Consider the following 24,338-nt stretch of genomic DNA (forward strand, 5'->3'; position numbering starts at 1 on the left):
CTTTAAAATTATCTTTTTATCGCAGTCATTTCCGCAACAAAATATTGTTTGCAAAAAATTATTGTGGCAGGCCTAGTTACATGGGTCTATTTCATTGACCCAGATTGCACCTAAGCTTTAATTTAGGTCAGATCACCACTAACACAACAATTCAGTCCAAGACTAGGTTGAACCATGTCTGTGAAACATGCTGCAGATATGATATGATTAGATTAACAAGCCATTGGATGGTAACTATAACTAATATAAATACTGAGGTTCCTTTATATTTTTAAGCTCTATGAGGCTTGAGCACTGTACTGTTAAAGTATTTATTCCTGATTTAGTAAGCAAACTAGCTCAGGAAGGAGCCAAGCTGAGCTGAAGCCAACGTTACTGTGTCCAACTCAACACAGGCCTGTCTTGACCTAAATGCATTACTTTTCTAATCCACGACTCGTAATACGCCACTCAATAAACCATGACAGACCCTTGTTTGAAGCACTTTGTGAAGGAAGAGCTGTCATCAGGCAGATTTCTGCCATGAAAAAAAACACTAAGGGCTCTATTCTTCACAATCATGCACAGTTATTAATTCCTCAACAACTCGTTCATGATCCAGAACAATCCAGCAATCACGTAGGTGCAACAACAATAGCCCTTAATACCCCCAATCACTGGGTTCAGGACATGATATGCTGTGTAATGCTGTGTTCGGCCAGGCATCCGTGCATAAACCCAGCCGTCTCTCCACACACCTGATGAGCAAGTGCTCCCACGCCATCATAAGCTTCGATTAAGAGCGGATAATGAGATTAAGATGAGCGTGCACACTTTTGGCAGCTCCGACGAGTGAACATAGGTGCTCTATAAATGCAGCGCCACTTTAATTAGGACCTACAGCTCCTTCAGAGAGTCTCTGTGCATGTGGGTGGGCTGGGGTTTGCATGCCTATTAGTAATCAAAAGCAATTACAACTATATTATAATACAAAATAATGGTGACTCATCTGGATCTGGACAAGTTCTTAGAGAAATTCTTAAAACATAACACCAACATAGCACAAATATAGCACAGAAATATTACTGCATGAATGAATGGGAATGATATACGCAAGGCCTACAAAGGCTTACTGCAGGCAAAAACAAACAGTAACCAAGAGAAAGAAAAAAAAAATAAAGAAGACCTTGCCTAACCTACAGTAAACCCAACAGTTCAATTGTGGACAGCTGATAAGAAGTCTAGAAGGTCTATGCATGGCCTAATCTTGTCCACCTGACTTGTTCAAGCCAAGCTAAGCAAAGCCAAGCCAAGCCCATATACAGGCTCACTTGTAAGGTAATGTTTATCTTTATATCCAACTGTGTTCCTGAATCAAAATGCAAATATCTGTATGATCTGTGGAAAACTTTTTAACATCATGTGTCATCACAAAAGACTCCAATCCTTTCACCTTCCTTGCAAACTCAAGGCATGCTTACACTAATGTCTACTTGTACTATTTTGTTTGTTTGGGTTTGTGCCATATCAGCAACATATTGGCTATTTTATGTCATCAATAATGTCTGTGGTTTGAGCATCACAGACTTCAGAAATCAGTTTCTTCATATGAAAGGACTTCCAGAAAATTGAGTATTTATGTCATCACATTATGCAATCACAGATTTCTGATTTTAATGCTTTGACAACTTTCTGAGCACCAAGTAGATACTGCTGTAGACACCAAACCAAAAGGTTGTCACAATGTTCTCACAAAGGAAAGGGCCACAACACAACATGGTCACAAACTAGAGAGCACCAGGCCTAAAATGTAGCAGGCACTAAACCAAAATCTAAGACTGTTACAACAAAACATTGGCAAAATGTTGTCACAATGTAGACAGGACCAGTCAGACAGTTGCGAGAACCAAACCAATAGTTTGGCAAAACTTTGTCACAACGTAGAGCTCACCAAGAAAAAGTGACACTGTGGGCACCAAAACAAAAGCTTGCCAATCAGAACATTGGCACAATGTGGCAAACACCAAAACAATAGTTTGCCAAAATTATTTCACAATGTAGAAAGCACCAAAAACAATAAGTCACAAGTGTCACTTTGGGCACCAAAACAAAAGCTTGCCAATCAAAACATTGGCACAATGTAGAGAGCACCAAGCAAATACAGTCGTGAGCACCAAACCAATAGCTTTCCAAAAGTTCTATATATTTCCCAACACATATAACACCAAAACAATAGTCTGCCAAAACATTCACAACCTGAAGAGCACAAAAAAACAGTGACACTGTAGGCACCAAAACAAAAGGCATGCTAACCAAAACGTTAGCACAACATAGAGAACACCAAGCAAAACACATTTGTGAGCACCAAACCAATAAGTTAGCCAAAACGTTCGCATAACGTTAAGAGCACCAAAAATAGTGACACAGTGGGCACCAAAACGTTGTCACAAAGTGGAGAGCACCAAAACACAGTGACACCGTGGGCACCAAAACAAAAGCTTTCAAAACGTTGTCAAAACGTAAAGTCAACACATAACAAGAGATTTGTGAGCAGTAAACCAATAGTTTTTTCAAAACGTTTATACAACATAGAGCACAAAAAACAATGATACTCTGGGTACCAAAACAGAAGCATGCTAATCAAAACATTGTCCCAACATATAGAGCACCAAAAACAGTGACACTCTGGGCACCAAAACAAAAGCTTGCCAATTAAAACGTTGTCAAAACGTAAGCATGTTTCAGTCACAGCACTGTCCTGACGTTTCCACAACCAGGCTAGTAATTAAATAGTCTTCATCTTTCATCTGTTGAACGCACACTCACCATTAACGTGTCTCCCTTTCAAACGTTTCAAACGTACAGCAGACGGTCAGCTAACCTACAGCAGCCAGTCCGGCGTGTTAATCACGCGTGCAGGAGAACAACAGCGCGAGTGTTTCACACATTTCCAGCGAGATGCCACGTCGCGAATCTGCCCACCGAGCCTACAGAGTCCCATCCGTCCTGACAGCGCTGATAGCGGCCAGAGTACCCGCCCCTCAGCGCCCACAGCTGGGCAGTAACCTCGCGAGCTGGAGCAGACGTCTGGAAGTCTGGAGCTCCAGGAGCTAGCTAACCCCAGGCTGCTCCGGCGAGCTCGCTAGCTAATTTGATAAAGTTGTCAGCGTCGGTAACGAGCTAAGCCCGTCCTATTAAGCCGTGTAATCCCACACCCCTGCGGGCAGCTGCTGTTCTGGCCCCTCCTGGCCGCGCCGTGTCCCGTGTTTACCTGTCAACCCGCCCGGGAGCAGCGCGGCGGTGGTGGCGGCGGCTAACGGCAGCTAGCCGACCGGGCTAACCGCTGCTGCTGCCCTCCTCCCGCCGCACAGCAGCCTGCCCACTGCGGCCCGCCCGCCCGCCCGCCCGCTGCGCCGGAGCCCACCTACCTCCGCTAACATGTTGCGCTCGGTCGGGGAAGGGGTCGTGCAGCTTATCCCCAGCACATCGCGCAAGTTGTGGCGTCGCGCTGCTCCTGTTTAGACGCGGACGGGCTCCCACACTCCGTACTCTCTCCGGAGAGTCGCCATATTGCGAGGTTTACGTCCGAACACGCCCCTCCCACCGCCTGTCCACGTCGAGCCGTGATTGGCCAGGACGATGCTACGAGACTCGTTGTGGGCGTGGTTTCGAGAAAAATTCAAACCTGCTCCACATCAAAACATGCCAACATTAGGCTGGACTTCATTTTTTAGGACCAATCTAACCTGTATCACCTGAGACTTTAACTGAAACTTTGGCGTTTGACGTTCACATTACCAAGCTGAAGTGACTCAAATGTGAATTTTCGCTCAATATGGCTCAGATCTGATTTTTTCATGACTGTGTAAACGTGCCAAATCTGATTTTTTTCAAATCAGATCTGAACCACTTTCACATGTAGTTCTAAATCAGATAATCAGTATACTTATACATATTTTTTGCTGTGTGTAATGTGAACGAATCTGTCCCTGAAACTCTGTCTCACATGCGCACATTGATAATTGATACCTGTATAAATATCTTCTTCACCAACAACAAAAAAAACCTCATATTTGAGAGACGACTGCTAGCTTTATAAAGGGAAATGGATGAGTTTGTTAGCAGCTCATATGTGGAGCATCTTTTACTGGAGTGGAGAAACAGGAAACAGCTGGTCTGAAGTTCATGCTCAGGTCCAGGAGGAAAAAAAAAAGTCCAGGCGGTTTGCTTTTGCTGTTTTTTGCAGCTATAGCTGCACAGCTACATCAAGAGATGCAGTGTGAGTACGAGAGAGAAGCACGTAGCACTAATGCTAGTGCTAATGGGTAAAAGCAAAAAGAGCATGAATTCAGATTTGAGCATTCACAATTATGTCGCATGTCCATGGATTGGATACGTATCCAATTTAGGACCACATATAAAAGTAATGCCTGCAATAATAATATATATGTCTGTGGAAGTTGAAGTAAAAACTCTAACTTTTTACTCTTTAAGTAAAAAGCTAAAAGTACTGGTTTCAAAACTACTTAAAGTATAAATGTAAAAATAATGTAAGGGGGAAAATGCCATTAAGGACAAAAGCTTAGGCCATGTCACAGGTTTCCCATCCAACTGAGGCCAATGTAGCATCAACGCAGCATCAGTGCAACTGAAAGCGCAGTGCCCTAGCTCTGATACACCAACCATGAGGGGGGAGAGCACTTTTAGCATTTTAAATTGGTTTGCTTTCCTCATTCTATCAAAAGCACATCTTTAAATTATCTTCTCACAATTAAATGAAGAACCACAAACACTCCTAGATTTGCTGTTGAAGTGAGAGTGGAGCTTAATCTTCTCACTTTCCAAGGAAACGCTTTAAGTGCTGTTTATCTGCGTGTTAATAGTTCCTCTTCTTTATTCAAAGTTATCTTATAAGCTATCTAAACTTCTTAGCAACTTAGTTCCTGAAAAATGAGGACCTTGAACTGTTTAAACTCTGTAAAGTAGTATATTCTTTTTTACTGTTATAATTTACAACATTTTAATGGTCCAAAAATCAACACCCATGTTTAACACCTGGTTTTGGCGAGCTGCCACTGTTTAGTGCAAAGTGCGAAGACCTAAATAACGATGGCAGAAACACAAATACGGTGAATTTGGTTGTTTTGTCTTGTTTATCTGACTGGTGTTGCATAGGTGTTTTCTTGTGAAAACTCTCTTATAGGCTATTTTATCTAATCTTTTAGTCCTAAAACTTTATAAACTCTGCATTAAACACACTTTATATTTTGTTATAATTTACATAATTTACATCAGTTTCATAGAACCCTGTGGAACTCCACCACTTCATCAAATCTGGCAGTGAGCTACCACATCACGTAGGGTTCAATTCCCAGTCTGGGTGACTGAATGCTGTGCTACACCAATGAGAGTCCCTGGGCAAGACTCCTAACATTACATTGACCTATAGAAATAACCTTTTGGATAGGAGTGTCAGCTTAATGCCATAAATGTAAATTCAATGGTTTGAAGGGTTGATATCTGTTGTAATGACTTGAATTGAAATATCAATTGCAATTACAGTTTGTATAACTTAAATGATAAAAGATATTGATTTAATTCAGTATTAAACTAAACCTTCATCCTTATTAACTTCTTATCTTGCAAGCCATTGTTTCCATACTGCACATGAAGAGACAAGGGCCTCCTTTTTTAATGAAAGACAGATACATACCTGTTTCAAATTGAGCAGAGCCCCAAACGGGTCACATTGCAGGCACGGATGCAGGTAAACATAATCCCAGTCTCCGTCAGAGGCTCTGTAGGAGGTCACTGTAACCAGGTTCCCCATTGTACACGAGCCAAGAGTATCAATCACAATCGCTTCTCATGTTCGGGCGACCCTGTGCAACTCGTCTCATGTACAGACATAACCGCAGTGCTTAATTAAGCTTTCGAAGAACACGGCATCATGCTGAAACCTCTACAAAAACAGAATGACACCTGGAGGCCTTGAGATTCCGGTTTGACTGGGCCACAGCCTCCCACATGACACTACCAATCACAAGGTAAAGCAGACTTTGAACCGTCTGCTGGTTTACAGTCGCAAGCATTGCAGAAATGTCCATTATAAATGCAGCTTTCCATAAATGTGTTTCTAAAAAATGGAATGTGTCTAAAAACTCAGCTTAAAACTAGCTTTCACTGGTAGCTGGATCCAGATGGCCTAAGATAATCTTTGTGAACATACTCCATGCTGGAAAGACAGCAGGTTTAGCTGGTTTATCAGCTTAGCTCCTGTCCAGTCAAGTGTATGTTTTCATCCAGGTTTGATGCATTATCTGGTCTTTCAGTATGATGAACTTGACTGTTTTACTACTAAGATTTAGCTAATGGTCTACCAGTTGGGTCATGCCATGCTGGGAGATATCTTGGTCATATTGGTCATGCTAGTTAATCAGTGTGTCAAACTGGTCATGCCTGTGTATGAGCTAGGTGATGCAGGTCAACCAGTTTAGTCAAGTTGGTCAGTCACTGTGGACAATCTGGTCATGCTGGTCAACAGGTTAAGTCAAATTTTCAAGTTGTTCAACCAGTGTAGTTGTACAGGTCAACTCGATTGTTCTTGCTGGTCATGCTGTTCAGTCAAGCTGGTCAATAAGTTTTAGTCACGTTGGTCAATTTGGCTACCAGCTTGGTGATGCTGGTCAACCAGTGTAGACAAGTTGATCATCCTGGTCAACAGGTTTGGTCAAGCTGTTCAAGTTGGTCAACCAGTGTAGTTGTACAGGTCCTTCGCATGCTTGTCAACCACCTGGTCATGCTTGTTGACCAGCTCAGTTATGCTGGTCTACCATGTAAGTAAGTCAGTGAGCTCAGAATGGGTCAAATTGGTCATGCTCGCTTGTTGACCAGTTTAGTCATGCTTGTCAACCAGCGTGCAAACCAATCAGTGTGGTCAAGCTGGTCATACCCATCTACCAGCTTGGTGATGCAGATCAACCAGTGTAGACACGGTGATCATCCTGGTCAACAGGTTTGGTCAAGCTGTTCAAGTTGGTCGACCAATGTAGTTGTACAGGTCATTCTCATGCTGGTCAACCAGCTTGTTTAAATTGGTTATATTGGTCCACCAGCTAGTCTACCAGTGTAGAAAAGCTAGCTAGTCATGCTGATCAACAAGTTTGGTCAAACTGTGCAGTCATAAATGCCTGGGGATGATGATCAACCAGCATTGTCAAGTTTGTCATACAAGTTAACCATCTTGACCATGCTAGTTGACCACCATGATCATGCAGGTATTGCTGTACTCAATTAAGCTAGTCAGGTTGGTCCTTCTAGTAGAGAAATTAAACCATCAATTTGAACAGAAAACATGCTAGCCAACCAGTAAATAATAATAATATGCAGATACTGCGCACCTGCAGTTACCCAATAAGCAATCATTTTAAAATCGCCCCACGTGCACAGCTGTAATTAACAAGGCGTAAATTAGTCTGAATATCATTTTTCTTTTCAACAAATAACCTTTAAAACAATAGGATGGAGATATGCATGCGCCACTTTTAACATGATGTGATTTTTTTTCATTGATATGCTAAAAATGATATTATTATGGGATGTAATATCTGTGGAGTGTTAAATCATGCTGAATGCTGTATATCAGTAGTTTTGAGGGGGCAGATCTCGTCTGTTGTGTAAACGCTGCTGTTCTGGATCTGCTCTATTGTGGAGCTGCGCTGCTATTTTTAGAAGCGTTTTGTCGCCACAGGTTATTTTTTTCTCTTTCCACCCGTTTTCAGATAAACTGCAGCGATTGGCTGACAGCCTTTCCTCTCCAGAGCTGCGATTGGCTGTTCAGAATCAGACCTTCATTGTTATTGGTGGGTGGGGTAAATATTAATAAACGAATTTATATTTAGTATATTTATATGTAATAGTGTAGTATTTTCAAGCAAGTATTTTGAGCAGGTTTATGTATTTTTGAGCAAACTGATATTTTAATCTAACAATCAGATAAAAGAATACGTTTAATAAAATATATTGTTATTATTAATTATCATGTAATTATCATTCATGCATTTTTTATATGTTTTATGCAAGCATTGTTGTGGCCCTGGTCAGATTACACATGTTTTATTGATTTTCTAAGGGAAAATAAGTAAATAAATATTGTACACAATTTTACACATTTTGCATACATTTACTGAGTTACACAATTTTGTATTTGCCTATTCTTATTCAGCATGATGTCCATATATTGACATATATTGATTTAGGCTTATATTGATATTGACATATATTGATATTGATATTTATTAGTATTGACACATATTGATATTGACATATAATTAATATTGACATATATTGATAATCACACATATTAATATTGACATATATTATTACTGACATATATTGAAATTAACATATATGATAAAAATATAGCAGTGTTTTTTTCCACTGCATTTAATCTGCTTAATAAATGAATAAATTGAATTACTAATAAAAAAAATACTATTTTTTAAATAATAAAAAATAATAAAACATTTTTTTATTGTTTTCTATTCTGCACTACTAGTTTTTTTACTATGTATTGTCACTATAAATAAATTTGCACTTCTAAATTAAATATATTTATCTATCTATCTAGAAATGTTGAACATTGTATAAATACCTTTTTACAATGCAGTTAAATTTAAATTAAAAAAAATATTTTCTTTTTTCTTTTATTTTTACACTTCAAATATTATCCAATAACATAATCCTCGCAAAGGAGGGCGTACTGCTCTAGCCAATCACCTGACAGGGTGAATAAGGGGGCGGGGCTTATATGAATACGGGTGTGGATTGAGGCGCGCTTGAGTACAGTTTGTTTTAGTGAGAGCGGCGGAGCGGCGGAGCAGAGCAGCGGGCTGACAGCGCCACCTTCCCCCGGAGTTCCCCGGAGAGAAAGCCGCGAGCTGGGCTTCATCACACGTGGATTTACGGGCTGAGGGTCCCACAGTTCAGCTGCCCTGAGAGAACTCCAGAGGAGCAGCTCAGCAGCAGAGAGGTGAGGGGGGGACCTGTGGAGGGGTGCAGGCGGGATGCACGAGACCATCCTTCTGCACAGCTGGACTTTTTATTATGTATATAATGTATATGAATTGTATTTGAAGGGTTTTTATAGTAGATTATGTATTTAGTGCATGTCTGTTTTGTATCGTAAAGTGTTTATTGTGTAGCTTATAGTGGTTAAAACACCACATATGTGTGTTTTAATGATATGGAAAGAGCTAAACGAGCTGTTTAATGTGCATATTTAAAGCAGGAGTGTGTGTGTGTGTGTGTGTGTGTGTGTGTGTGTGTGTGTGTGTGTGTGTGGTATGAGGGATATGCAGTATGAGGAGCAGGTAGTGCTGCTGCCTATTTACAGAGCATCGCTTCCGTATAGTTTCTCCAGGGGAAACATCATCGCGCTAAAAATAGAATCGATACCATCTACCCAGCCAAAACACACACACACACACACACACAGACACCCACACACGCACACACACACACACACACACACACACACATATGCACAAACACTGTGCAACACTATAATATCATGTAGCTGTTTTTAAAACAAACTCATCTCTTTCTATGCAATATATATTAAAACAAATATATATATATATATATTTATAATGTAATAATTAATTTGTCTGTGATTATAAATGCATGCTGCTCTAAATGCATGGCTGTTCACCTCAGCAGTTCTCCTCCGGAAAAATGCATGTGCTATATAAGTGCATGCGCTATTAATAGTGCCTGTATAATTAGTGCAACTTGCAAATAGCATCCACTTCCATCAGCTTATGCAAATACATGCAAAATAGGCATAATTACGAGCATGTTACAGCATCTCCATGGTTACACTGCAATGGGATGAGGATTGTGCATCAACAGGTGTGTATTAGACACAGCTCTTGTGTCGTTGTTGTTGTTGTGTGTGTGTGTTTGTGTGTGTGTTATAGTGGACACCAACACAAATACACAGTACGTACATTATTTTAAAAAAGCAATAAAGGGAGGGGGGGGGGATCTCTAGGCTTCTTACAAACAATTAGATTCTATTATATTATGATTATGATTCAGAGGTTGAGAATCCTTGCGATTATAAATCGATTTTCGATGCATTTTAATGCATCTTTTTTTTTCTTCTATACAGGATTTCTTTTTTCACGTCACATGACTCTTTACTTTAAAAAAGCATTGTTCAATTGTTTTAATTTTTAATTAATCAAACAATTAATACGAAAATCTTGGATTAATGTTGTTGGGGCAACATTAAAACCAGCTATAAGAAAAAAAAAGAAGAGTCTTCAGGTACTTTTGGCAGTGTGGGCAGTGGGCCAAGTCCTGCTGGAAAATGAAATCCGGATCTCTAGAAAAGTCAGCAGAGGGCAGCATGAAGTGCTGTAACTCTAACTGTAACTGCACTGACTTTAGACTTGATAATAAAACACAGTGCATCAACACCAGCAGATGACAGACATGTCTCTCTCCAAACCATTACTGATCATCCGTAAATTTTATATTTCATTTAAAGTAAATCAAGGGATTTGATTTGAGTCTGGAGGAAGAGTGGAGAGACACACAGTCCAAACTGCTCGAGGTCTAGTGTGAAGTTTCCACCAATCAGTGATGGTTTGGATAAAGAGACATGTCTGATATCTGCTGGTGTTGATCCACTGTGTTCTATCAAGTCCAAAATCTGAATATCTTACAGCACTTCATGCTTCCCTCTGCTACTGACAACTTTTATGGAAATGCAAATTTCATTTTCCAGCAGGACTTTCAGTGATCATGCATGAGGAGATTGGGAATTCTTGAATTCTCCACCAATAAGCACTATTCATATATTTATTGTATGTGTATCTGTGTTCTCTAGGAGCTCTCCTGTCTGTGGTGCTGTTGGAAGCTCAGAAGAAGCAGAACCTTCACCCTGTGTAGATGCTGTTGACATGAGTTCACCTGAGCGCTCAGGTATCGCCTCCCTCACACGTCCTGCATGCTTTGTGGTGCGCTGGCATCGCTGCTCCTCTACTTTCCGAAGTGTGGGCGTCTTTAAAGTGGTGATTTGGCCAAAAATCATCATCGCACAGTTTTCACCTTTCCCCAAATGTAGTTGGTGAGCCAAGACAGATTTAGCAACGTTTTTTAGTTTCGCACAGGAGCTACTAGGCGGCTAATGTTGCTAATATCAGTGTAACTTTGTGTAAAAAACACATAAAATAAGCTCTGTTTTTTGCTGGTTTATGGCGCTTTCTTGGGTTTGGATTTCTGGAGTCTTAAAGGTGTCATTTCATAATCTTTGGATTTATTTTAAACAGACTAGTTGTGGTCTCTAGTATGAATGAATGCCATGTGAGCCGTTTTTTGTATTTCTGTATAACCCTGCTTTAGTTCCCTGGAGTAGTGGTCTCGGAAGAAAGACAGGATTTCGGCTCTTGCTCATAAATATTCATACATGCAAACATATCGCCTCTGATTGGCTAACAGCACTGCAGCAGAAAACACCTACCTGCCCCCCCCCCCCCCCCCCACAGTCAATTTTTTGTCGGCTCTAAAAATCAAAGGACAAAATGTTTTCAGAGATACAGCCTTAGTTATAAAGATATAGCACTGAGTGATAGGTGAAGTTAACCCTTAAACTCTCAGTGTAGCTTGCCGCTCTCCCTGCAGCATTGATATTGTATATTTCAGCAAAACTATCGCTACTAAACTCTTACCTCAGACTTGGTGATTCAGTGTTGAGCAATTTCACTATGTTGGATTTTCTAGAATTCGCTTTATATAATAAAATCCAATGCGAACAGCGCCCGCTTTGACCGGTGTGCTACCTTGTCTAACTGTGCTTCCTTATTGTCTATATATAAGATCTCTGTAAAACACAGAATCCACCGGAGATCCCATTTTAACCTATAGTTACTTACACAAGACAGCAAACATTAACTAGCTGGTGTAAACAGAGCTGTAAGCTCTTTAGCTGACGATGAGACAGTGTCGGCTCTGCTGCAGCTCTGTCTGTGGGCGGTCCCGTGCTGAGGTGGGCGTGGCCATGAATACTAATTCACAGGTTGATGTAGACACGATGCTTTTTCTGATCGACTTGTGTTTCTGAGGCTTTTCTTTTACTAGCTGTTGCAGACAATGGAGGTTGAGGAAGACTTTCATATGGATTTTAGTGGAAATGCTAGTAGTTTTCAGTAGTCATAATAATTCACCAAAAATAGCCTTTCAAAGTCTGATACTAAAAAGCATTTTTACAGCCCTGTTAAGGAAATAGAAGCCGGTAGCAAATATCTTCTATAAACCACATGATTTAAAATGTACATTTTAAGCTTTTTTAATCACAGTCTGAAATTGGATTCTTAGTATTTCAGGAAAATGTGCTGTATTTCACTGCGCTCTTATCCAGCTTACAGTTGAAGTGTTTCCACTTTAATAAAGTACTTGGTGCTTGTGTTTAACAGGAAAAAATGATCTCTGTTCACTCCTCTCCTCTGCTCTCTTCTCTTCCGCTACTGTATTCTAACGTTTTCTACACCTCTGTTCTACAGTCACTGCACTTGACTAGTTGACTCCAGACCATAGCGCCCACTAGTGAGTTTATTAATAAAATAACGGACAAGCTGGTGCAACCCACACCACAGAAATAGAGCTGTTAAACACACCCATACACACCCCAACCCAAGGCTTATTCTGCAACAGTCTTTTATGAAAAAAAAAAAAATAAGCCTGTTAACTAATGCTTTCCCACATCTCAAAATCTCAAAATTACTATAGGTAAGTAATTCAGTTCAAAATGTGAAACCTATGTATAATATAGACGTATTAAACACACAAAGTGATCTATTTTAAGCCTTTATTTCTTTTATCGTTGATGATTATGGCTTACAGCCAATGAAAACCCAAAAATCAGTGTCTCTGAAAATTAGAATATTATGTAAGGACAAGTCCTGCTGGAAAATGAAATCCGCCTTAAATCTCATGATTTAAGACCCATATATGAAAGTGACATAAGATTTGGCATGTTCACACAGCAGATTTGAGTCTTTTTATCAGATTTGAGTGACTTTAGCCTGGTAATGTGAACATAGCCTTAGTTGACAGCAACTAAAGGACAAAAAATAATGAATGATGTTCTTATTACAATGATGAAAACAGTGCTAAGCTATGCTAACGCTACACTACATGGCTCCGTTGTGCTAGTTCGCCTAATCATTATTGTACACCCACAATAAATGAGAAATCACACTCCATAAAAGCTTGATGCTGACACAAAATAGAGCCCCAACTAAAGTTATACTTCCTTTTCTTTTGCTCCAAAGCAAAACAACTGAAAATGCGTAAAATATGCATTCGGTTGCGCTTTTTAGGCAAAAACTAAAGTAAGCATGATGTTGTAGGTTTTTCTGAGGCTAAAATGTACATGTAGCAGAACAAATAAATAAAAAATGACGCTGTCCACACCCAGTCATTTCATTACATCACTTCCCTTGAAACTCTGGGGTGGCTGGCTACACAACATACTTTTGTCTATTGTGTGTTTTTATGAACAGCATCGTGTCACTCAGTGTCAGAAACCACCTAAACAGGTCTGTTTGAGATTACGTAACAAGAGGAGTTAGTTTGAGGGAAGGGTGTGATGATTTATGCATGTAGACTGCATACTCTTACACTGAAAAAAAAAAAGTCTGAAGTCTTTTTTACATAAAATTGGATATTTCTAAACAATATTCAACTATTCTGAGTTAGTTGAACTAGTTGTGAGCACATATACTGTACTATTATTAAAACTGAGATCTTTGAGTTGAACCAACTTAATAAAATAATAACTGAGTTTAGTCTGTTTTGCCATTAAACAGCTCCTTTTCCATTGGCTTCTGTCACAATCTATTTGCATACTGGGTGTGTCCAACAGTTTCTGACTAACACTCACCATCAGTGTGTAGTGATTCCCCCTGAGCTACCTTAGAAATAAATCAACTTCCCCTTTAGTTATAATAAATTGATGTTTTAATTTATGCTAACTCAAGTTTTTATTCCCATTACTTAAAAAAAATGAGTAAACTGATAAGTAAACTCAACGTATCTGGTCTTACAGTATAACACAAATATAAAAAAGTTAAATCAACTTCCCCTTTAGTTGTAATAACTTGATGTTCTAAGTTATGCTAACTTAAGTTTTCATTTCCCATTACTTACATACATTTTTTAAGTAAATTCAGCTTATTTGACTTTTTAAGGCAATAGATCTTATTTTCTTCTCTGATCAGACTTTTTGTTTTATTAAGCATTGTAAGTTTTTGATTATTTCGCTTATTTTTGGAATAATGATCTTATTCAGTCTTACTTAGAACTGTCATCTTATTTTATGTCATTTGAACTAAAAAATAAGAACAACAAGTAATCAATCAAGATATTGTAATTCTTTTTTCCAAATTTAAGGCAAAAAAATTGTGATTTTTGCTTGATTTAAGTCTTACTTTACTTACTTTGAGACTTTGTGATTACTTTTTTTCGGTACCACTTTAAAATAAGACATTTATACAGGTTTTATAAATAGTTTATAATTCGTTTATTAATGATTACTAATTAGGTTGTAAATGCCTTAAAAATCATTAATAAGCAGTTATAACACATACGTAGAAAGGGCGACAATGACCTGTTGTCGTTAAAGCGTAAACCCACAGCCATCTATATTGCTGCGCTTTCTACGTATGTGTTATAACTGATTATTAATTAGTTATAGAAAGAAAGAGAGGGAGGGAGAGAAAGCAAGAGAGATAGGGATAGAGAGAGAGGGAGAGAGAGAAAGAGAGGGAGGGAGAGAAAGCAAGAGAGAGGGAGAGAGAGAAAGAGAGGGAGGGAGAGAAAGCAAGAGAGAGGGAGAGAGAGAAAGAGAGGGAGGGAGAGAAAACAAGAGAGAGAGGGAGGGAGAGAAAGCAAGAGAGAGAGGGAGAGAGAGAGGGAGAGAAAGCAAGAGAGAGAGGGACAGAGAGAAAGAGAGGGAGGGAGAGAAAGCAAGAGAGAGAGGGAGAGAGAGAAAGAGAGGGAGGGAGAGAAAGCAAGAAAGAGAGGGAGAGAGAGAAAGAGAGGGAGGGAGAGAAAGCAAGAGAGAGAGGGAGAGAGAGAAAGAGAGGGAGGGAGAGAAAGCAAGAGAGAGGGAGACAGAGAGAGGGAGAGAAAGCAAGAGAGAGAGAGATAGAAAGAGAAAGAGAGGGAGGGAGAGAAAACAAGAGAGAGGAAGAGAGAGAAAGAGAGGGAGGGAGAGAAAGCAAGAGAGAGGGAGAGAGAGAAAGAGAGGGAGGGAGAGAAAGCAAGAGAGAGGGAGAGAGAGAAAGAGAGGGAGGGAGAGAAAGCAAGAGAGAGGGAGAGAGAGAAAGAGAGGGAGGGAGAGAAAGCAAGAGAGAGGGAGAGAGAGAAAGAGAGGGAGGGAGAGAAAGCAAGAGAGAGAAAGAGAGGGAGGGAGAGAAATAATTTTTATTATTTATTATAATTGATTAATTTTTAAGACATTTTCATCCTAATTAGTAACCATTAATAAACTAATTGTAAACCATTTATAAACCCTTTATAAAGGTAGTCTTATTTTAAAGTGGTACCCTATTTTTTTCACTTAATATAAGCATATATGTCCAAATTCACATGTATTTTGTCTAGTTTTCACCAGTTTTGTCATTTTTTCAGTGCAGTTTTCTTATTTCTGGCCGAACTATCGCTTTAAGGGCAGTGTAAGTCGGTGTTGCAGGTTGAAAGAGGCCTCCCGTGGGCAGGCTGAGAGTAGAGGTGTATATTTAGCCGGCGCTCGCTGCGCGCCCGAGGCGCTCCTGCGCTCTGGATGTGTTCTTGGCAGGGGAAGGCGAGCAGATGGAGACCCCGCTGACAGGTGGCTTAGAGGGGGCTACTTTCATCAGGCCACTGCAGACACGCTCTCACTCTGAAGGATGCTTGGCGGCGGATGTATTGCAGGCTCGATTTTAAACGCTGAATAACACGGTGTGCAGCTTCCTGATTTTACTCCACCGGCTGCCTGAGGATCAGCTCAGCGCTGAAGTGCTGTTTACAGATCAGCCATTATAACACACATCCCAACATACAGTACCAACATCAACATTACACTCCATTACAGAGGTATTGCAGCCTGGAACTGCAACACTTACTGCTTGTTAAATGTTGTTAACATGATATTGATGTTGCACTAAGTCCCTGGGAAAAAATAATAGAGCACTTAAAAATTACGAGTTTCTTTGATTTTACCCAATTGAAAACCTCTGGAATATAATCAAGAGGAAGATGGATGATCACAAGCCATCAAACTGAACCAAGATGAACTGCTTGTTGAATTTTTGCACCAGGAGTAAAGCAGCATAAAGTTATCCAAAAGCAGTGTGTAAGACTGGTGGAGGAGGAGAACATGATGCCAAGATGCAATAAAAAAAAAACTGTGATTAAAAACCATCAGGGTTATTCCACCAAATATTAATTTCTGAACTACTAAAAACTCTTTATGAATATGAACGTTTTTGTTATTTCAGCCATTTCTAATTTTCTGCAAATAAAATAAATGCTCTAAATGATTTTTTTTTTTTTGTAATTTGGAAGAAATGTTGTCTGTAGTTTATAGAATAAAACAACAATGTTCATCTTACTCAAACATAAACCTATAAATAGCAAAATCAGAGAATTAACTGAGGAAGGTTAATCAATATATGATAGATCATCATTATAAAACAAAAATCATAATAATAACAGAAGAATTTTCTATTTTTTTGTATTGATCATACTTAAAGATTGAAGGATTAAGTTAAACTCAATTAAAGCTCAGTTTTGCTTCTGTATATACAATTTACAATATATTTTAAAGGTTTTATTGGTGTTTTACTGGTTGGATTATCAGTGTTGATCAATTTAATGTAAATGTATCATTAAACCTCATTGTTACAGGCCAGTTTTAGGCCAGTTGAATTTACTCCCATGGTTTTACTCCCATGTTAAAATTAGTGCTATTATTCTTTATTAGTGGTTATTTGAATTTGGTCACATCATTAGTTGTTTTTTCAATGATGATCAATCGAATTTAATAGTGTCGTCACTAATCTTAACACATGATTTTTGATGTGGTTTTAAAATGTGATGGTTAGTTCATTTTGTAATAGGTGGCCAGTCATGTCAATGCATCAATTGTACATGTAACATACTTATAGAGATGCTCAATCTCATTGTGGTCCAGCTCTTCTTCTTCTTCTTCTTCTTCTTCTTCTTCTTCATTTTCGGCTCATTTGGTGATTTCAGTTTAAAAAATGTTGTTTAAGACGGGTGGAAGCGTGTTGCATTCCTGAGATTTCAGAGAAAATGCACACACACACACACACACAGATCTGTAAAGCTGGGAGGAGACCAATCCCAGCGGACCTCCACCCAAAAGCTTCCTGCTTATGAGATATGGAGAGGGGATTTTGAAATATTGAAATACGACGAGAGGATACACTCCAGTGCGTTACTGACAACACAGCCTTTAATCAGACCTCACACACACACACACACATTCACACACTCACACACACACACACACACACATTCACACACTCACACACACACACACACACACACACACACACTTTGTCTTACACTTACAGGGTTCACAGAGGACTTTACGCACTGTTTCTCTTTGGTCCAAAGGGGGAGCTGTTGATTAGAGAGAAAGTTTAAGAGAGAAAGTTTGAGAAAGAGAGGGAGGGAGAGAAAGCAAGAGAGAGAGGGAGATAGAGAAAGAGAGGGAGGGAGAGAAAGCAAGAGAGAGTGAAAGAGAGGAAGAGAGAGAAAGAGAGGGAGGGAGAGAAAGCAACAGAGAGAGGGAGAAAGAGAAAGAGAGGGAGGGAGAGAAAGCAAGAGAGATAGGGATAGAGAAAGAGGGAGAGAGAGAAAGAGAGGGAGGGAGAGAAAGCAACAGAGAGAGGGAGAAAGAGAAAGAGAGGGAGGGAGAGAAAGCAAGAGAGAGAGGGAGAAAGAGAAAGAGAGGGAGGGAGAGAAAGCAAGTGAGAGAGGGAGAGAGAGAAAGAGAGAGCGAGAGACAGTCTGTCAGTCATGTGCTGTTGAGCAGTGATTGATTGGTAAAGGTTACTGTAGGTTAACCTGATCCTCTTTGAGCATTAAACCATGACCATCCAGCTATCTTTCAGATTTCTCTCAGTCCAACAGCAGCTGCCTTTTGTCCATATGACACACACACACACACACACACACACACACATACAGACGTACAGACTACCCTTTGACCAGTGCTGTTTCTCTTAAAGTATGAGCTTTGAACATGACTGCATGACTGAACCTCACTTATTAACTGTGCCGTGTGTTAGTGTGTATGGTCATGTGTAAGGGGACGCAGGTGGTGTCTGCTTATCCACTTAAGAGAAAAAGGAGCTTAGGCATTTAATAAATTAAATTCAAACATTCTTATTACTACATATCTAGAAAAAAAATAAGAGAACACTTAACGTTGATGTTTTCCATAGTTTTACCAAATTGGAAACCTCTGGAATATAATCAAGAGGAAGATGGATGATCACAAGTTTTGCCCTGGGAGTGAGTAGCATAACATTATCCAAAAGCAGTGTGTAAGACTGGTGGAGGAGAACATGATGCCAAAACAATATTTTGTTTTGGAATTTGGGAGAAATGTTGTCTGTAGTTTATAGAATAAAACAACAATGTTCATTTTACTCAAACATAAATCTATACATAGCAAAATCAGAGAAACTGATTCAGAAACTGAAGTGGTCTCTTAATTCCAGACTTGTATAACTGCATAGAATTTAGTGGTGCACCATTCCATTGTGTAGCTTTGCCTGCCTGTACAAAAATTACAGCATCTTTGAAGGGTTTTCAAGCATTTAAGATCATGCCGCGCCATCTCAATCAGACTTTGACTAGAAATTCATAGGTGCACCTGCTGGTGTGCTTAGGGTCATTGTCCTGCTGCAGAACCCAAGTACAAACTTTAAACTCAAGTTTAAAGTCACAAACTGATGACTGGACATTCTCCTTTAGGACTTTTTTTAGTAGGGAGCAGAATTTATGGTTCCATCAATTCTTTGGAATATTATTTGGAATTTGGGAGAAATGTTGTCTAGTTTATAGAATGAAACAAAATGTTAATTTTACTAAAATATAAACCTATAAATAGAAAAATCAGAGGAGCTGGTTCAGAAACTGAAGTGGTCTCTTTATTTTTTCCAGAGCTGTATTAAATGAAGGATCTGTAGATGTTTAAAAAACGTCTTAGTATATTTATATAGATGTGCAGTGAGTTATATTTGTGGATTCTTCCAGTCTGTTGTCCTTCACCTTTGGAAAGGGAAAAGGGCTATGTAGATGACCTACTTTGTTCAGCGGCATTTATTTTGTCTGGAGAGGAAAACCTGGGCAGCAGCAGGCTTGTGCTTGTGTGTGTGTTGGTGTGTGTGTATATGTGAGTGTGTGTAGGTGTGTGACCCAGGGATCTCCGGCAGCATTGTGTCTGTCGCACGGGGACATGTCTGGGGAACTCCGCGGGAAAGTAAACAATGCGATGGCACTCTCTGCAACAATAGTGGTGGAGAGAAACCTGTCGCGTTCACATATTAAGAGCGACTTTCTCCTGGGGATTGGCCGCCTCCGCTGCTCACAGACAGCTCTTCCTCCCTTTAATTCATTCAGCAGACACAGCCCTGCGCTTCCACATCCACAGACTGCGATTTTTCCTCACAATCTGGCCCTGTTCCAGCTCAGTCCAGTGCACAAGTAGAGATAAGTAATGTGTTTAATGTAAAAATATCTAAATTTTCTCCCCAGTTTACAAGGCCAATTACCCAACACAGGACTAGTGATAGGACTTTAAACTGCTGCTGATGCTGTAGCATTGTTGAGTAGCATCACAGCGCTAACGCTCGGAGAAAAGCGCAGCGACTCGGTTCTGATACATCAGCTCACAGAGGCAGCCTTGTGCTGATCCACATCACCCTTTGGAGTGATGAGGGGAAAGATTGCCATCTACTGTACTGTACCCACCCAGAGAGAGAGCAAGGCCAATTGTGCTCTCTCAGAGCTCTGGCAGCTGATGCCAGCAAGCTGCATGACTGGGATTCGAACCAGAAATCTCCCGATTATAGTTATAGTGGCAATGCTTTTGTGTGCTGGACCACTCGGCGCCCCCTATGTATGTAATTTAAATATGTGTGTGAATATGTGTATTAAAGTATCAATGCTGAATAATGTATTATTTTTTTTTTTTCTCCAGTCCTCTATAGTCCAATTCTTATATTCTTCAGCAAGTTGTTGTTGTGCTGTTTCTTAATGCTTGCTAGGTGGTTGCAGTGGTGTTGCTAGGTTGTACCTATAGTGTTGCTAAGTGGCTGCATTAGTATTCCATGTGGTTGTGGTGGTGCTGCACCATCAAGTGTTTCCTGATTGGTGTTAATGTGCTGAAAGAAAACTACAATGGTGCTTCAAGTGCTTGCTTTGTGGTGGTTGGGCAGTTACCTTGCTGCCCCAGGTGATTGCTAGGGTGCCGCCACATGGTTGATGTGGTATTGATGGGATCTTGATCTCATGTGGTTGATGGGATATTACTGGTGCACTGAAAAAAAATATATGTAATATTTACTGGAAAAAACTTTTGCAACTTTGTGCATTTGCTTTATAAATTAAGTAATTGTAATTAGGTAATATTGTATGCAGAAATTAAGCAAAGTTTACTAAAAGAAAGGATTGACTGAAGTTTAGGTCACTTATTTACTCTGTGTAACATTTAAGTCTTGAAACTGAGTTGAAGTTACTTGAATTTACATGAAATTAAATTTACTTTAAAAAAAGCAAATGCAGAAAGTTGCAAAAGTTTTTTCAGGTAAATTTTACGCATCATTTTTTCCAGTGTGGATATGGATCATTGTGACATAAAAGGGTGCAGAAAATATATTTCTATTGTAAAATGGTTTATAATGTACATATAAGTCCATAAATCCTCCGACTAGATGTGTTATTGGTCAAAAAAGAGAGTTTGGTCAATTAAAGCATATATAATTTTCAACTTTAAGGTCCTCACAATGAGCCAATGAGCACATAACATCAGTTTTAGCGCTGTGGATGTTTATAACTAATTTACAAAAGTTCCCCTTTGGTCACTCATAGACTATAAAACATCAAACCAAACAGGAAAACCCAAAACCTAAACTCTGATTCAGCAACTGCAAATTAGAGAAACCGCATGATGGTGTGGGAGCAGAGGTCACAACATAATAACACAAAGAACAGCAGATACCAAGCATGGTTTAGGTCGACCACAGATGTCTGAGAGTGGGAGAGTCGTGAACCAGTTAAAGGGGCACTAGAATGGAAAGGTATTTGGCTGAATAGTGAGAGTTCAGGACGTGGAAGTGACACACTGTGAACCTCAAACACTGTTGTTCTTCTTTTTAAAAGAAAATCTGGCATAACCAAAACATAGCTGTAAAACGAGAGAGTTCCAACATCTGAGACCGTTCTGTTACTCGTTAAATATTTATCTATACCCTTTCATTAGTGATGCTACAACACAATGAGGGTTAAGAAGACTAGCACACGCCTCCTCTGATACACGTAAAGTCAGACTCCTCCTCTTTTTGAACTGCTGCTGATGCTGTAGCATTGCCGAGTAGCATCACAGCACAGCGCTAGTGCTCGGAGGAAGTTCAGCGACTCGGTTCTGATACATCAGCTCACAGGCGCAGCCTTGAGCTGATCCACATCACCCTAGGAGTGATGAGGGGAAACAGCGCCATCTACTGTACCCATTAACTTCAAGCGATCCTATCCAGTATCGGTATTGGCTGATTCGAATCCCGCTTATGCAGCTCCCCATAACCTGCCAGAGCCCTGAGAAAGCACAATTGGCCTAGCTCTCTCATCTCTCATGGATTTGGCAGGTTATGGTAAGCTGCATGATCGGGATTCGAACCAATATCCAATACTGATAATGGATAGGATCGCTTGGAGTTAATTTTGTGTCAAGCGTTTTAAAACAAAAAAATTAATATCAAAAGCTAAAAATGTATTTTTGCAAGTTCAAAAGAGGAAAAATATAAAATAAATATAAATTTTCAAATATACTTGGTTACCTTATTCTTCGCAGTGGATTTTCCTCTGGTCCTTGCTTTAATTTTTGGTATTTTATGGAATTTTCTATGGATTTTGCTGCTAAAGACTTTTGCTTCTGGAATCTCTTGTTCGCTTCTGCATAATTTTTTTGTCTTTTTGCACAGTTTTTACAGGTGGGTGTGGCTTAGAAGATAGTGTTTTTCCCTTGAATTTCCCATTGAGATGTGATGATTATTTTTTTTTATTGCATTAGTGAGATTTGTAGGATAAATAAGGAAGTTCTGAAGCTGTAGAGAGCGTGAGTGAGTCGAGCAGTAGGCTGCTGATTAATGCACGTGTATTGGCAGTGTTTTATTACTGCTGGGCTCTTGGCTCTTTGTGTGGGAGAGTAATGAGTGTGTGTCACGGCGGTGTGTGTTCTTCTGCTAGACTTTTTTCCACTCTGTGAAAGAAGAAGTGAAGTAAGAGTGGGCTGAAAGAGTGTGATGGAAAAAGAGTGCTCTGTTTACTGGAGATGGAGAGGAGGGCAGGTCCCCCTGCTGGAGCGTTCAGTACAGTAGGTGTTGATTAGAATCACTAGCTGCTGCTTGTTTATTTCGGGTCGGTTATTTTCGTAGCGTTTTTAGGAATTCCCCAGGATATGACCCGGGGGGGGAGGGGGGGAGTTCTGCAGAAGATGACAGCAGCAGTGGTGATGCACAGTGGTGAAACTGTGTAAAAACACCCAGGGAGGGGCGGGGTGGGGTGGGGCCTGTGGTTGTGAACTGTATGTTACTGTTTTTTTTACTACTACTACGCTTGCATATTGTTGATAGACTGCTTATGCAGTTATAATTATCAATCAATCAATTAATCAACATTTATGAGGGTGATGCTCATTTACAATGTTGTCGTGCATTTAAAGCATCAAAAGGGATTGAAAACATTTTATAAAAAAAGGAAAAAAAAATAAAAGAAATACTAATTTTAAATCAACATTTAATATATATGAATAAAATATATATGTAGAACAGAATATTCGGTACCACTTTAAAATAAGACTACCTTTATAAAGGGTTTATAAATGTTTTACAATTAGTTTAAAAATGGTTACTAATTAGGATGAAAATGCCTTAAAAATCATTAATAATCAGTTATAACACATGCGTAGAAAGGGCAACAATGACCTGTTGTTTGTCAAATAGTGAACTATACTACACAGCCATCTATATTGTTGCCCTTTCTACGTACAGTATGTGTTATAACTGATTCTAACTGATTCTAACTATTATTAATTTTTTTAATATGCTTACGGAGTTTCACTTTCAACTAGTGGCTTTTTCTTGGATCATCATTGGCTGTGCAGCATTTGCGTCATGTGTCAGTGGTTGGTGTGGCGCAGTGGATAACACCACTACCACTACTTGTTTGTGAGCTACTACATAATGTGGGAGACTGGGGTTCAATTCCTGGTCTGGGTGACTGACTATGCTGCACTACCCCAATAAGAGTCCTTGGGCAAGACTCCTAACACTACATTGACCCAACTCTGTAATAGAAATAACCTTGTAAATCGCTCTGGATAAAAGCATCAGATAAATGACATAAATGTTTTGTTGTAACCGATTACCTAATAAATTTTAAGTTAACGTAATTTAATTTTTAAGTACAGTGAACTTATATATATATTTAAATATAGATTTTCCTGAACACAAAATATAGGATAGTATATTATTTTTAAATGATTTATATAAAATCTTTGCGTAATAAATCTACTTTGAATGTGATGGCCAGGTGTATAAAAATAGTAATTTTGTATTTAGTCTTTTTTGTTTAATTTAACATTTTTTAAATAATTTTTAATTCTCATTGAAAAGTAGATGAAGAAAGAAAACAGTAAAGAATAAAAAGTATTGAGAGCACAGAGCCACATAGAGTTACTGCAGCAGCTCAGAAAACGATGCTTGTTCTTACAGCCTACAACACAGAGGCCAAGCAGGTAATCATAATCAACTCAATTATTATAAGTTGTTTTAACTCAAATATCTCGAATTGAATGTATATGTGTCCATACATTTTTAGCTAACTCAAAACAAAAAAAAAACAATGTTTAGAGATATCTATTTTTTGTAAAACAGACTTAATTTCCTCGCAGTGTGTGCAGGGTGCTAAATGAACAGTTTACTCCACCTGCCTGCAGTGTCTGGTGGATGCCCACTCAGGGCGGGGCTTCTGGAGAGTCTGAGTCTGACGGA

The 24,338-nt window shown here is 39.3% G+C and overlaps 2 protein-coding genes across 5 annotated transcripts in view; one reads left to right on the plus strand and one right to left on the minus strand.

Moving 5' to 3' along the window:
- snx13 (sorting nexin 13) overlaps positions 1-5,949 on the minus strand; it is a 49,040-nt gene extending 43,091 nt beyond the window's left edge. The window contains exon 1 of one of the 3 annotated variants that reach the window (XM_022668523.2): positions 5,693-5,949. In XM_022668523.2, coding sequence (XP_022524244.2) covers positions 5,693-5,809 — 117 coding nt within the window. In that variant the 5' untranslated portion in view covers positions 5,810-5,949. Of the gene's footprint in view, positions 1-3,407; positions 3,576-5,692 lie in introns of those variants that run through there. The other 2 variants (XM_022668524.2, XM_022668525.2) reach the window with 2 other exon arrangements.
- A 2,888-nt stretch (positions 5,950-8,837) lies between these two features.
- The window catches only part of LOC103037797 (histone deacetylase 9-B), a 69,503-nt gene continuing 54,002 nt past the window's right edge, over positions 8,838-24,338 (plus strand). The window contains exons 1-2 of one of the 2 annotated variants that reach the window (XM_049475722.1): positions 8,838-9,010; positions 10,877-10,971. In XM_049475722.1, the coding sequence (XP_049331679.1) occupies positions 10,950-10,971 (22 nt within the window). In that variant the 5' untranslated portion in view covers positions 8,838-9,010; positions 10,877-10,949. Of the gene's footprint in view, positions 9,011-10,876; positions 11,007-24,338 lie in introns of those variants that run through there. The other variant, XM_049475723.1, reaches the window with a different exon arrangement.

The sequence above is a fragment of the Astyanax mexicanus genome, chromosome 3, assembly GCF_023375975.1.
Source record: "Astyanax mexicanus isolate ESR-SI-001 chromosome 3, AstMex3_surface, whole genome shotgun sequence".
NCBI classification, from domain to species: domain Eukaryota; kingdom Metazoa; phylum Chordata; class Actinopteri; order Characiformes; family Acestrorhamphidae; genus Astyanax; species Astyanax mexicanus.